General features: G+C 48.6%; 1 protein-coding gene across 1 annotated transcript in view; it reads right to left on the minus strand.

Annotated features, from left to right (window-relative positions):
* The window catches only part of AFF2 (AF4/FMR2 family member 2), a gene marked incomplete at its 5' end in the record, with an annotated part of 301462 nt that overhangs the window by 23493 nt on the left and 264209 nt on the right, over window positions 1-13760 (minus strand). The window contains 6 exons of the mRNA XM_040628214.1: window positions 234-297; window positions 830-1125; window positions 5285-5507; window positions 9262-9383; window positions 10790-11797; window positions 13534-13693. Coding sequence (XP_040484148.1) covers window positions 234-297; window positions 830-1125; window positions 5285-5507; window positions 9262-9383; window positions 10790-11797; window positions 13534-13693 — 1873 coding nt within the window. The remainder of the gene's footprint in view (window positions 1-233; window positions 298-829; window positions 1126-5284; window positions 5508-9261; window positions 9384-10789; window positions 11798-13533; window positions 13694-13760) is intronic.

Raw genomic sequence — 13760 nt, forward strand, 5'->3', positions numbered from 1 at the left:
AAAGCCAACAATAGTACATGGCATTCGGAAGTTAGGGCAAGGGGAAGAAGAGTGAGAACATGAACGAGGGCAGGGTAACACACTGCCAAGAACTTGGGAATGCTGGTGTAAGGAACGAAGCAGCCCCGGGCAGCCTACGGCAGCATAGCGGGGAGGAGGTTGGGCCCACTCGCAAAGGGACTTCTTAGTTTGATCCCTTCCTGAGAGGAAAGCCACGCGAGGGAAACACCTACCAGTGCGTCAGCTTTGTGCTTCAGCTTCTTAGCTTCCTGCATGTAATAATCAGCATTGTGAACCCTAAAGAGACAAAATGGGCTCTTTCAGCAACCAAAGTTTCGTCGTTTCACTGAAAGACTGAAGAGCCACAAATGCTTTTGCTCTAAATCCATTCCAATACAATGCTTTCGAAAGGGCAGGTGAACGCTACCGTTCTAGAATAACCAACCTTGCTATGAGCCCGGAAGTGCAATGTGAAGTGTGTCATGGCCCATTGGGATCAATAACCCAACCCTTCCATTGTCCAAACATTCCATGGACCCCAACGGACCTAGCTGCTGCTAGCATACTGTTCAACTGGAGGACGCGGATAAGAAAGGGGCCAAAGCAACCTAGAATTAAGCACCTGTCTTTGGAAATGGTACCAGAGTTCCATGATTAAATGAGCCAAAGACATTTCTCGGTGCAGACAGGGGGTGCGTGGGGAAGAGGGGCTGCCACCGAGGTCTTACTTTGGGTGGCATGTGCATGGTGCTAGAAAAGCCATCCTGCCTGCACCCACCCCCATGCACCGCTCCCACACTATGTCCATGATGATCTGGGGACAACATACGAGTCGTCAAAAGTGAGCTTGGGTCTCCGGACATTGGTGGTGCTGCTGGACAGAAGGGGCAGGGCCGCCCAGGATGCCATCTCCAGGTGACTGCTGTCCATGAGGCCAGTAGTGATGGTAGAGGTGATGGTGGAGATGGTTGTGGTAGTGGTTGTGGTAGTGGCTGTGGCAGTGGCGGTCGCGGTGGCCGTGACAGTGGCAGTGACAATGGCAGTAGCAGTGACAGTGGCAGTGGCAATAGCCGTGTTGGTAACCGTGACGGTGGCAGAGGCTGTCTTTTTTGGAGTGTCTCCATCCTGGGAAAAAGGACAAAGAGCTGCCGTAAGGTCTGGCCTCTTAGAATGTCTTTTCATACATACTTTGAAGGTCGAGCACAGTAGGAAACAAGGTAAGAGAAAGAAAACAATGCACACAGCTTGAGAAAAACAGATGACCCTGGGTAGATCACCAGGGTCTTTGTTCTATGATGATACCACCCACCGAGCTAGTCAGGGGCTGTGATTACATGAGCTCCATTATCCCATCAAGACAGCCACCCGCAGATCCATGCAGATCTCCTTGGAGATGTGGGTGGGGAGAGGAGGAAGGGGGAAGGGAGAGAAAGAGAGCGGAGGAAGGGGAATGAAGACCGAGCAAGGGAGCAAGGGTGACCATTGCGGGGGGGGGGGGGGGGAGGGAGAGAGAGGGAGAACGAGAAAGAGAGGTGACATGTATATTTCTGATAAGGGAACAGCCCAGAAACTTTAGGGTAAATAAGGTACTCTAGTCACTCTGCAAACTACCATCACCCAGTGCAGCGAGCCAGGCCTCACACCCTGGGGCCAAGGCTGAAGCTACCTTTTGTTCCTTGAGGCCTCGACTGGTGCCTGGCTAAGTGAACGTCAGGCGAATGCTCCTCATTTTGAGGACTTGGGGTGGTGAAAGCTCATTTTGACCAGATCAAAAACCAAACGGACAAGAGACTTCTGGGTTTCACTCTGAACTGTCATTGCCATGGAAAGAGTGGAATCCAGCTGAAGAAAGTAGGTGGCAAGATTTGTACTTCTGTGATGGTGTGTGCCATGAGACCGCGGTAGACTCTGCCCCCCCCAACCTGGCAGCGGTGGCATGCTCCTGACTTCTACCTCTGACCACGCTTGCCACGGCACCTCCTCCCGCTGCTCGCCTGAGCCGGTATCTCTCTAAGGTTGGATCTCCCAAGGGTCGTTCCTCAGGTCTCCTCTTTCCTGATCTGTATGTGTTGGGGCAGATTTGACAATACACGGATCATTGCCAAATGGAAACCTCAATCTTACCCTCTCTCTAAAGCTCCAGACGTGCGGTGGTCACCTGTGGAGCATTACCACCAAGATGGCCCATGAGTCCCTCAAATTGCCCTGAAACCAAACCGATAACCAAATCAGTTCCCTCTGTTAATGGTGGGACGGCCGTCCCTGTCCCCAAGGCTGGATTTCTCCATGGCAGCAAGGGCACTATGGTCATCCCAGGGCTGGGAGCATGGGCACCGGCGTACCCCCACCTTGCCTTCCATCTGAGCTGCTCTGCTTTACATGTTGACGTGCTGTAAATTCTCTCATTTCAAAATGATAATGATCCTAAAACTCTTTTGAAAAGAGCTTCAAAATAAAGTGAATTTCACTGCTCTATTTCATCTTTAATTTCTTCCTCTCCATTACCCTTATCCAATCCATTACAAAGTCCTATTCATTGCATCTCCCCACCATTTCTCAAATCTGTCCCTTCTTCCCATCAGCCTCCCGGCTGGACCCCCGACCTCAGAGCCAGCTTTTCCAGGCCATTCTCAACCTGCTGCCGGCCAGCCAGAGCTTCTTACAGAGACCTCCACGCATCTCACTGCCTTGCATCCAAATGCCAGCCCAAGGCTGAGCCCCTTGCTGGCCGGTGAAGTCCCTCCTGATCTGGCTTCAGCTTTCCACTTGAGCTCCCGCTACTCATTCTCGCGGACCTTCCCCCAGCCTGAACATATCCTGCCTTCTTCACTTTCCTGCTTTGGTTCACGTGGAGTCTTAGAGTTGAAAGAACCTTCCCTTCATTACTTTTCCTTTTTCACCTTGTGATAATTTGCTCTACTTTTTAATTTTAAAAAATTGTGGTAAAATACATACGACTGGCTTCTTTCACTCAGCATCAAGTCCTCAAGGTTCATTCACATTGTAGCACATGTCAGAATGTCCTTCCCTTTTAAGGCTGACGAATATTCCATTGTATGGACAGATTACATTTTGTTTAAGCACCTCCCTTCATTTCTAAAGTGTCCTCACCTATTAAGGCCCTGCTCAACGAATACCTCCTCCTCCAGGAAAACTGCCTTATGTCTACCCCAGAAGTGCTTTAATCCTCCTTGGTCCCTTCAGAGATCTGAAGTCTGTCTCAATCCCTCTCTATGACACTGATCACCAGCCATTTTATATTGTCGTTCTTTGAGCACATGCCTCATTGCTTACCTGACACTGAGAGCTCTCTGAACCTTGGCGCCATCTCTGATTCTGACATCGCTACCCCACCCCAGCCCCTGCCCCACAGCCTCATGCTCCCAGTAATTTGCTGACTGCGTGCACTCATACCTGCCTTAGTCAAAACGGTCAGTTTAAAAATAGAGGCCAAATGTGAACAATTCTTACGTCCATGCAAGTCTGTCTTTCCCACTTGATCCTGAATCTTGTGATTATCAAAACTTCTTACCACCAAGAGCTCACTGAGAGAACCGTGGTGAGAGGCTACCCATCTAACAATTGTTAGGATGCACAGGGAGAAAATAGTTGACAAATCATCATGGATTTTATTCGACCCAAACACATAAAAACATCGAAGCCTTCTAAAACTCCTAAGCCAGCTCCATGTTTCTACTGCCAAAGCCAGATGGCCCACACCAAACCGTGGAGTCAGCCCAAGACGGACCCACTCGTCTCTACGGTCAAGCTACGTGACAAGGACTCTGAAGCACCTCAAGAATGTACTCGTCTTCCAGCTTTCAAGCCATTTATGAAAAGAAGGGGCAATGGGTAGTCAGTCATGGGAGCCTCTCATGGGAGACTCCAGTGATTTCCTTAAGGAGGACACTCCGTTTCTAGGTGCAGATGGAACCATACTTATCAGGCTTGCCTAGCAGCTTTTAGCTCTTGTAGAAATGACTTCGCAGATTCTTGTAAGCATTACCACGGTCATGATCACAACTGTATTAGGCACCCAATTCTTTGTGCCAACATACAACAAGGCAGTATACAAAGAGAATTGCCTAGGTCTGGCGTACGCCCTCCCAAAGCTCCCAACAGAAAAGAGCACCAGTTGGAGTTTACCATATTAATTACATTCAGTATGAAAAATGGGATTGATAGTATAATTACTGTTTAGAATAGATGGTTTAATTTCTAACAAGGTCAGCATTTTTAAATGTGAATGCAAATGTGTGGGCGCATGCGTGCGCGCACACACAATTTCATATGGAAAATGACTATTTTACAATAGCACAATTTCTCTCTACCAGCGATGAAATTCGCCTAGATCCGCGTGCCATGCCAGTCATCTCGGATGATGGGGGACTCCACGTTGGAGTCCTTCAAGCTCAGAGGCCTTGTGGCTTCCCATGGAGTGGTAAATGGGCACATTTGGTTCACGGCCCACCAGGCTGGCATCAAGATATTTGAAAGCTCATTGATTTTCCCATATTTGCTCTTTTACATTACACTTAAAGGAGACCAGATGCATATGGACGCTACATCTGAATATACATGCATTTACATGGAAAAGCAGGTGCATTTGTCATTAATATTCACTGGGGACACTTTGCTTGTGGCTTCTGTGCTTCAGGTACCTATACCCGAGACAGCTGGAAAGACCGCACGGATGCGAAAAGTGATACAAAGTCTCAATTTTCTATGCTAATGGAGCAGCGGTGCTGAAAATGCAAAGGGCTGGATAATCCTTTAGTTGAGCTTAGAACCACAATTGTGTGGTTTTTAGCAACAGATTCACTTTTTAAATTCCATCCTTTTGAGTCACTATTTTAAACACTATTTCACACCTGCTAAGCCGGGTGGTGGGAAGATACAACTGGGAGTTCCAGCCCCAATCTGGTGACTTTCGGCAATCCCACCCCATCCATTGGTTCTTTCATTCATTCAATGATCATTGCCTATGCCACATGCCCAATCAGTATTTTGTGTGTCCCCACCGCTAAGATACGAAAGTATTGGACCGAAGGAGGTCCAAAGCCCTGAGTCTTTGCATAATAATCTGTTTGGAGAAGTAAGACTGGAATGAAAAATTCATCCTACATTAGAACGATCACAGTTTGAAATAATGGAGAGTTTGCATATTTCTGTATACTGTTCTCTCTGCCTCTTCCTCCCATCCCCCCACGGTCACATCCGGTTAGACAAGCTGGGTCAACTTGTTTCTACCTGATGATTATAATATTTCTTCCGAGATGCTTACATTTACAGATATCCCTTTGAAAGTAGCACAGAATTTTCCTTCACTCCTCTTGGGTTTGGTAGAGGTGATCTGTCCAATCATAGGGACGTTTTTGTCTTGACCAAAGGGGCCATTGCTGCCACTGATGTTTCTGCGGCGTGGAGGGTCCTCCGGCAGTGGGGAAAGTGGAGGAGGAAACAGCTTCTCTTCTTTCCTTCGATTTGCTCTCCTGGATGAACTGTTTCTGTGTAAACAAGACACAGAGGGTGTCACAAAGTTTTGTCTCTCTCTCGTGATTTTTCCCATGATGTGGGTACTTTCAACTTAAGTACTATTTTAGTTGATTGTCCTATGACTATGGGGAAGAGTATAGATAAAAATGCACGTAGACACAGATATCTATAGAGAGATACAGCTATAAATAAATGCAAATATATGTATCCAAGAATAAACACATGTCTTTGAAGCAGAACTCCGTGATAAATGTAACTGTGTAATGGAGAGTGCTACAGTGTGATATTTGCAACCTTTTAAGAGTCCTCTTAATTAGATTTTTATAGAAAATCCAAGGCAGACTTTAATCCCGTCATTTTTTTAGGGTGGTTCCTACTTATTTTGCCCTAGGACTTAACTGCATAATCCCACAATAAATGGTACAATAAACAATTAGAAGAGAGATATTTTCTTAAGAAATATTATGCTTGTACATTACTTAGCTACCAATAACCCACTAAATACTGTTGTGACACATTGTGAGCCTAGGCATAAGGAGCCCCTGACCTTACGCTGTTATACTGGAGTACTGCCGTGCTCCACTTCATGAAACCCATTTGAAAACTATTTTGTCATATCGCCACAAGACATCTGTAGTCCTAGAAGTACTCCCATGCTTTCAGACTGATTTATCTGCCTATTAAATGGGCACCATCAAAGAGACAGAGACTTCAAATAAAACAGAACAACTAAAACCTTATGCTAGCTGCTTAACTTGGTAATTGGGTCATGGATTTTCATTTTAGTTACTGTCTTAGCCTAATCAATGAAGATTACTTGAATTTTAATCTTTTCTTAGACAACTAATATTGCACTGTGCAGCCATTTACTTTCCATGATTATTGACTACAATTTTCAATAGCAAATTAAGTCAACAAGAATTTATGTTTTCCTCTTGGTCAATTTCAGTCAGTGTCTAGCAATATGGATTTACAATATCTCAAGGCAACAAATCAAAGATGAACAAGCATTCAAGGGGTCTGACTTCCTGAGATGGTAGAAGTCAATGCAGTCTCCTTGTTGCCCTTCCACCGTGCTGCCGAAATTTGCCAATTGTAACAGTATTTGCCATCTTCTCCATCTTCTGTTTTATAAATGTGGCCCTGTGTCAAGTTTTGTCAAGCAGCAAAATATTTAAAAACAGCAACTGTTTCTGCCATTACCTTAATTCGTTAAGATTAATCAAAAAGTATTTGCCAGTGGATTTTAAAACTTGCTTTGACATGTAGAACCACGTTAAGATAGCTGTGATACCCGATAAAAGAATGGCGAACAGCCGGATTAAGACTCATGTGCACAAGGAAGCCCCATGAACACCAGCCCCCACTAAGTATGATCGTTACGGAGGCCTCGGACTTCTGGGGATTTGTATAGAGGGCTGTCAAGTATTGCTGGCGCGTCAATGGGTGGTGAATGGTTCATTAGCTCCAGCCACTCCTCTGCTACTTGAGCTGCATCTGATTTGCCACTGGCCACTACCGTCATGCTTGGCCTTCCCATCTGCCACTGTACACAGAATACTGCACACAGTCCAGCACACTCTGTACAGTGGGCACCGGTCACCTGGCCCCCTTTCCATCTGTTTGGTAGTGAGTTAAAACCATGGGGCCTTTAATAACTTCCTTGGTGAAGGATACCCAGAGAGCATTTTCTGGAAATCACTCTATCACCATTATGGCTTCTTCTTATGAGAACAGGTTTTGCCACTTTGGGCGCCTCTTGTAGGTCAGAGGGGGACGGCAGACAAGAGAAGTATGTCACCACCATGACCCAATGCTTCAGAGGCCCTGTTGATAGTTCAAGCTCCCAAGGAGGTGTGTATGTTGGGGGGAGGGGTGGGACTCAGCGGGGCCCTCCTGTTGGATGATGGAGAACTGCGGCTGTCATAGTCTGACGTGGCAGTCTTTGCGGGGTTTAGAACATTCATTTAGAAAAGTGAATATTGTCTCCTACAAATTTCCAAGGATTTGGTTTGGAGGGTCAACAAGGCACAAAGGAGCAGATGGAACCTGAGGAGAGGGTTCCCAGAAGAGCCCTGAGACGCCAGCCCTCGCTTCATTCTCTCTCTTGGCTCCAGAGATTTTTCCACAGACCTGAGTTTGTTGATGAGCCTAAGAATCTGCTCCAGGCCCTTCCTGAATGTTAAAGGTTCCTAGGTCAACACTGCTCTCCTAACGACTACAAAAGCAGAAAGACTGTAAAGACCATGAGTTAGCAACACCATTCGATGAAGAACAAACTCAAATTATTAGACATTTACTTAAGACTTGGTTGCGTCTCTTCCATGAGATGGGAGAAGTGGCGGGTCACTGGGTTGCTTAGGGAGACAAGCATCAGAGACTGATGGTTGTGGCAATGCCTCCTGCCTTTTCCTTGTGTCTTCGGGTGGCCTGAATGGGTCAAAGCCTGGAAACTGGGGAGCTACGGCCACCACAGCCATGCCATTTCAGTCCATCCTCCAGGGGTGGAGGAGGGCCGTGGAAGGGCCATGCTTGATCACTGGGGAAGGAGCATGCTTCCCCACAGGCCTGGCTCACTCAGGGGTGAAGAGGTCAGCTTGCCCCATTGGAAGGGTGGCTACTTCTGAGAACTCCCGTATGTGAAGGGATGTTTCAGAGCAAAGTTATACCAGGAATACAGACACACTGTACACAGAGCCACGGATCCTCAGGCAGAGGGGCAGCTCCGGGGCCCCCATCTCCTTATTATACCAAGTGGATATAGTGGTAATTGGTCTTTTCCTACCTTTCATCTCAAAACAATAAGGATCGAAACAATTGTAAGCGGAAAACTTACATCCGACATCTTATCTGTGGCAGACTGATAGCATATCACTGATGTTAAACAGTAATCTGCGAAATCAATTGTTAGCAGCAGTTAGCCAGATTGCTCCTCTGCTCTGGGCTGCTAACAGGCTCCAAAACTGCTCTTTGATGGAAGTAATCTCTAATGTTGATGAATTTATGGCAATAATTATCCAGACACAATGGTTCCAGTAGCTGACAAGACTGATAGTTAAGTGATATTTCTAAAATGCAAGGACTTGGTCACAACGCTTGGTAGCAACAGAACCCAGGACTTCTCCAGGGAAGGCTGGGGTCATCTGAGTGAGGAGGGGACAGGGAGGCCTCCCGCCTGACTCTGGCACTTTATGCAAAGAGGGAGAAGCAGAAGAGGTGCCAGCTGGTTGGAACTAACAGATGGGTCCCCGGCCAGCTTTTCCTGACACACACGGTCCCGGGGGAGGGCAGCTCCCAGATGTCTCCTCTCTCTGGCCTCCTCAAATGTGTCACTCCCTTGCCCTCTCAGGAGGTCAGGATGGACCGAGTAGTCCTCAAGCTCTGTATTCAGGTCACAGAATGGCACCAAAGAGGAAGCAGCAGCTGGGTCACCGTGCAAAGGCTGCTTTCATCACCACCAAAACCGGAAGTTGCCCAGAAGCAGGTGATCTGGGTGCTGTCCCGTTTTAATTCATTCACTCCTTTTACTCTCCCCTTCATGCTAAAAGGTCACTTTGGCCGAGTTTGGTCCTCTGCATGAGGCAAAATCTGCATTCCACCCTCCATCTCACCCTTGTGAGACCAGCTGTCAGGACTGCCAGGCAACTTCTGGTTCCTTACCTACCATTCCTCTGAAGCAGGACCCCCCGCCCCCAAAAGGCTTCCTTTGAGATTTCTGAGCGGTCCGAACAACCGAGGTGTCATACAAAGACAGGGCAAACTCACTCTTTAGCATTGGGAGGCTTGTGGGGTGGGGCTGGTGAGATGCAGGGGGGCAGCAGGCAGATAGTGGCGGCCTCCTCTAGGCGTTGCTTCTTCTCCGGGATTTTCTCTGCGGTCTCTGTTGGCTTTAACAGGAAGAAAAATACAGAGCTTGAAATACACGGCACATGCAGACATGGAAAAACCATGGGCAAGGTAGACAGTTTGCTTCTATTTTAACTTCTAGATTACCTAGGGGAGTTAAATGCACACCTTTGTTCAGACAGAAAAGCAATCAGCCAAGAAGCTAGCATTTGAGCGAGTTGAGCTGCGCTGTGAACCTCTGATTAAAGATAGGGTAGTGCAGGAATCTCCTGCCAAAAGTAAAGAGAATCTATCATTTTCAGATCCTTCTTCCATCAACAATGCCCCCACCAATGAGTAGTGGAGAAACTAACACTGCAACTCCAACACGGCACGACGCCGTGCAAACAGCACGGGGCTCGTGGGTTACATAGAAAGGTCACTTACACAACCCACAACACGCAAGGCAATAAACCCGGTGTAAGACATGCCTTTGCGTGTGCTGGTTCTGAAGGTACGCTCTTGGCCCTGGTTGTGCCGCTGTCATCTCGAAGGGTGGGGAAACAGTGAGCGGGCAAGAGCCCCAGACTTCCTATGGCAGCCATTAAGTAATATTACTCAAACATCACAAGGAGATGATGTTACTCTAAAAACCCGCCCTGAGATCTGGAGATACAACAGAACGAGCCTAAGGTATTTGAAATGGAAGAGGTCATTCTGGGTTTCCCCTTCTGACGACAGTTTTCTGTTTTTTTAAGTAATCGCTACATCCAACATGGAGCTTGAACTCATGACACTGAGTTCGGGCATTGCATGCTCGACTGACCGAGCCAGTCAGGCGCCCCTGCCCCTCTGGTGATAGTTTATAGCCGTGGAATTCAGCCCTAACCTCTTGCAGGTGAGGATTCCACAAGTTGGGCCAAGTACACAGCTCAGGGGACCCAGAGGGTGGGGCTGTGTGTCTGCTAGGAGCTGGGAGCATCAAAGTGTAACTGGGGTATGGGGATGCCAATATGTGTCCGGAGAAATGAACAAGGCCCAGGGGATGCATGTTGAGCACTTGGGAGCGCGTAGGTGCCCTGCTGCTGCTGGGGTGGGGACTGTGGGGTGTGGCCCCGTGAGTCCATGAAAGCAGCCAGGGGCAGCCTTAAGGAGCCGATCCCAGGGACCGGCTGCCTGGGGAAGGCAACTGTCTCCATAGTCTTCTTTCCTACACATCATAACCCCCCATGTGCCATTTTAGATACTGTTCACATTGGCTGCCAAACCCTGACCGTTCCCAACACTTCCTCCCTGGTCACGTCAAATATCGCTTTGCCCATGGAAAGCACCACTGCCCTCACCAGAGACTGTGATCCATCGCCATTAGCCTCCTTGCACTTGAGGCTCAAGATCAGGTTCGCCAACACAGAGCCTCTGTTCATGATCCCTCGGCAGAGCACGGGCGGGGGGGCAGGGGGCAGCTTACCTTGTGCTTGCGCTTGCCCTTGGGGACAGGTTTCTCCACGGCCGCAGCAGCGCTCTGGCGCTTGGGCTTGGAGGCAGTCTCCTTGTGGTCCGGCTTGGCTGGTGCTGCTTGCAGTGACTGGTGGCCAGGTACTCTAGACAGCAGGTCAAGGTCAATCTTCACCCAGAGATTTTTCGGGTTCTCGTGATCTCGCAGAGGGGACAGAAACTCGGTTTGCATGACAGGGACGGGTGGAAACACTGGCTCCTCACTGGTGGCGGTTGTGCTGTTGCCGCCGCCGCTGCTCACTAAGGAGCTGAGGGTCAGGCCGGCACCAGAAGCTTCCTTGGATTTGGCAGTATTGCCCCCAGGAGCGATGCAAGGGGGCAGGACTTTGATTTGCAGGGTCTCTTCCTGATCTGTGTTGGAATCAGACGTGGACGAATCCGTTTCGATGAATTCCCGGGACTTTGGCGCGATCTTGCCAGGCCCTCTGTACTTCTTTTTCTCCGCAGCCAAGGGAACGTGTGGCCTTGGTTCCTTCCTAGGGACTGGTTTGTGGGCAGTGGCTTTGTGGCGGCCTCTTGGTGGGTCAGGAAGCTCCACGCTTTCTTTTTCTTTGGGGGTGCTGCTGGTAATATTTGGTTTGGGCCAGGTAAACTCGTCAATGCTGGTGTTCTTCTCGACTTTTTTGGGTTGTTTTTTTCCAATTGTCCTTTGAGAAGCTGTCTCAATAGTTGTTGACAACTTATGCTTCAAAGCCTTTGTTTCTGGATTTTTCTGGGTTGGCCGTGGACGGGCTTTCTCCCTGATAAGACTGAGGAGAGGCCTCTCTTTGGGTTCAGCCTGGACCTGGCTGGGGTTTGTCTTCACTTTGACCTGGACTTCCATTGGCTGGATGATTGGAGGAGGCACAGAAACTGTCTCCATGGGCGTTTCATTTTGGCCACAAATAAATGACTTGTTCTGAGATGTCACTTTGTTAAGCCATTTATCCAACTGCCACTTGTTGGTTGAGGGCGGCTCAGGCTGCAGATGAGAAACAACAACAAGAGTGAATCTCACAGCTTGGAAGAATCTGGAAGGATCCTCAGTACACTGAGTGCTGATAAAAGCTGTGGATGTGAAGTGCCCATCCGTACATTTAGAGACACACACGGAATCTAAATTCATCAAATTACCCAGAGAGACAAATACTCCACGAACCAGCCCCAATCTACTTATTTCAACAAACTTCCACTCCTCTTCCGAAAACAGTCTCCACTCTGGCCAGGGAAGAAAGAATTATTCACAGAGAGTTTTCCCAGAGGGTGGGCACGGAGGCCTGGCAGGGAAACTTGTTCCCAAAATCCTTTGGTGGGACTCATTGCTCAACCTCTCGCCAGGAGGCAGAGGTAATGATCTCGGGTCCTGAAAAGCAATGTGAATGTGCCTCGAGTATAATTCAAAAGGAAAGGCTTTCTATTCGCCAAAGCGCTGGTGCCTCTCTATGATGCTGTAATTCACTGCAAAAAACACGAGCCTTTTCTATTTTTACGGAAGGATGAAAAGATTTGACTTCCCCAAAACCACCGCACTTTCCTCGGTGTATGGGCAATAACCAATTTATGGGGACATGCATGCAGACATTAGTGTCCGCTGTTAAGGCCCGGAAATGATGCGTACAATTCAGGTGCTGATTCCCAACTCTGAATTCTGCCTGTTGAACTAAAAGAGCCATCATTTTTATTAGAACTGCTCTTCTTTTGAAAGCCAATCAGCTGAAGCTTATGGCACCAGCCAATAGAGGGTGAAAGAATTAAAAACACTTGAGTGGCCGTGACTCCGGCGCACACAGGGCCAATGGCGGGCAAGGGCCGGGGAAATCGTGTTGGCCGGTGCTGCTGGTTTGGGATACCGGCTCTGGCAGTACACAGACCCCAGTTTTGGTCCTGGCTTGACCCCTGTCTGCCTTGGGAAATCTTGGGAAAGTTAACATCTCAGAACCTTATTCTCTAATCCGTAAAATGGGGATAACAACAGCAAGGACCCCAGAGAAGTGTTACGAGGACAACACAAGAAAGTGCAGGTCAAGAGCTTCTCAGGGTGCCCGGCCCCGGGCCCACGTTCGAGCCATGCTGGCTACGATCCGTAGCCGGATTGGTGCTGCTGCTTTCTCCAGTATTCCTTTCCGATTGTTACAAACAAGTCCCTGCCGTACAGGTTGCAGGCTCGGGGGCGCCGAGGGGTCATTCTGGACTCAGAGAGGACAGGAGGGGAAGAGCACACTGTTTTTTATTTCAAAAGTGTAATTTGGGTATTTTAGCGAGCCGCGTTCAATGTTTTCATGAAGTATCATCAAACACATTTGGAGGACGCAAATCAGAATTTTAAAAAATCCATGCTATGTCTTGGGTCTTCCTTGCCAAGTGGCAATTCATCCCTTCAACCTGGAGTTTCGGCGGTGGTGGCTCCCGGCCCAGAAGTGGGTCTTGACTGGTTCTCTCAAAAGAGAAGTTGCTAGCCCGGTTATTACGCTTCCAGATTTACACATGAGGAAGCTAAGTGAGTCACACGGCAGCAAATGTCTGTCTGTCTTTTAGGGACCGTGCACATGTATGTTTCAGAGGGAAAAAATGCTATCAGATACCCAAATACTTTCCTCGAGTATTTATTGTGTTGGACGTGTGTGTGTGTGTGTGTGCACATGCACACACGCACACTGGGAGTGCCACCCACCCCAGCCACAGGCAAATCGTGCTCGCAGCCCCCTCCCCTTCACCCACCTCGGGAGTGGCCACACGAGGAGCCTCATTGGATTCGCTGTCAGTGGTGCTGCTTTCGGTGTCTGAGTCTGACTCGGAGCTGCTCTCGGAGTCACTGGAGCTGCCAGATCCCCCGCTGGCTGGTGCTGCAGGTGGGGGCTGAGGTGTGGCCAAGAGTGGGCTGAAAGAAAATGACATCATCCATTGCCTCATTTCGTCTCACAGCCGCGGGCCAAGCCCCCCCCCGC

The sequence above is a fragment of the Ursus maritimus genome, assembly GCF_017311325.1.
Source record: "Ursus maritimus isolate PB19 chromosome X unlocalized genomic scaffold, ASM1731132v1 scaffold_X1, whole genome shotgun sequence".
NCBI classification, from domain to species: Eukaryota; Metazoa; Chordata; class Mammalia; order Carnivora; family Ursidae; genus Ursus; species Ursus maritimus.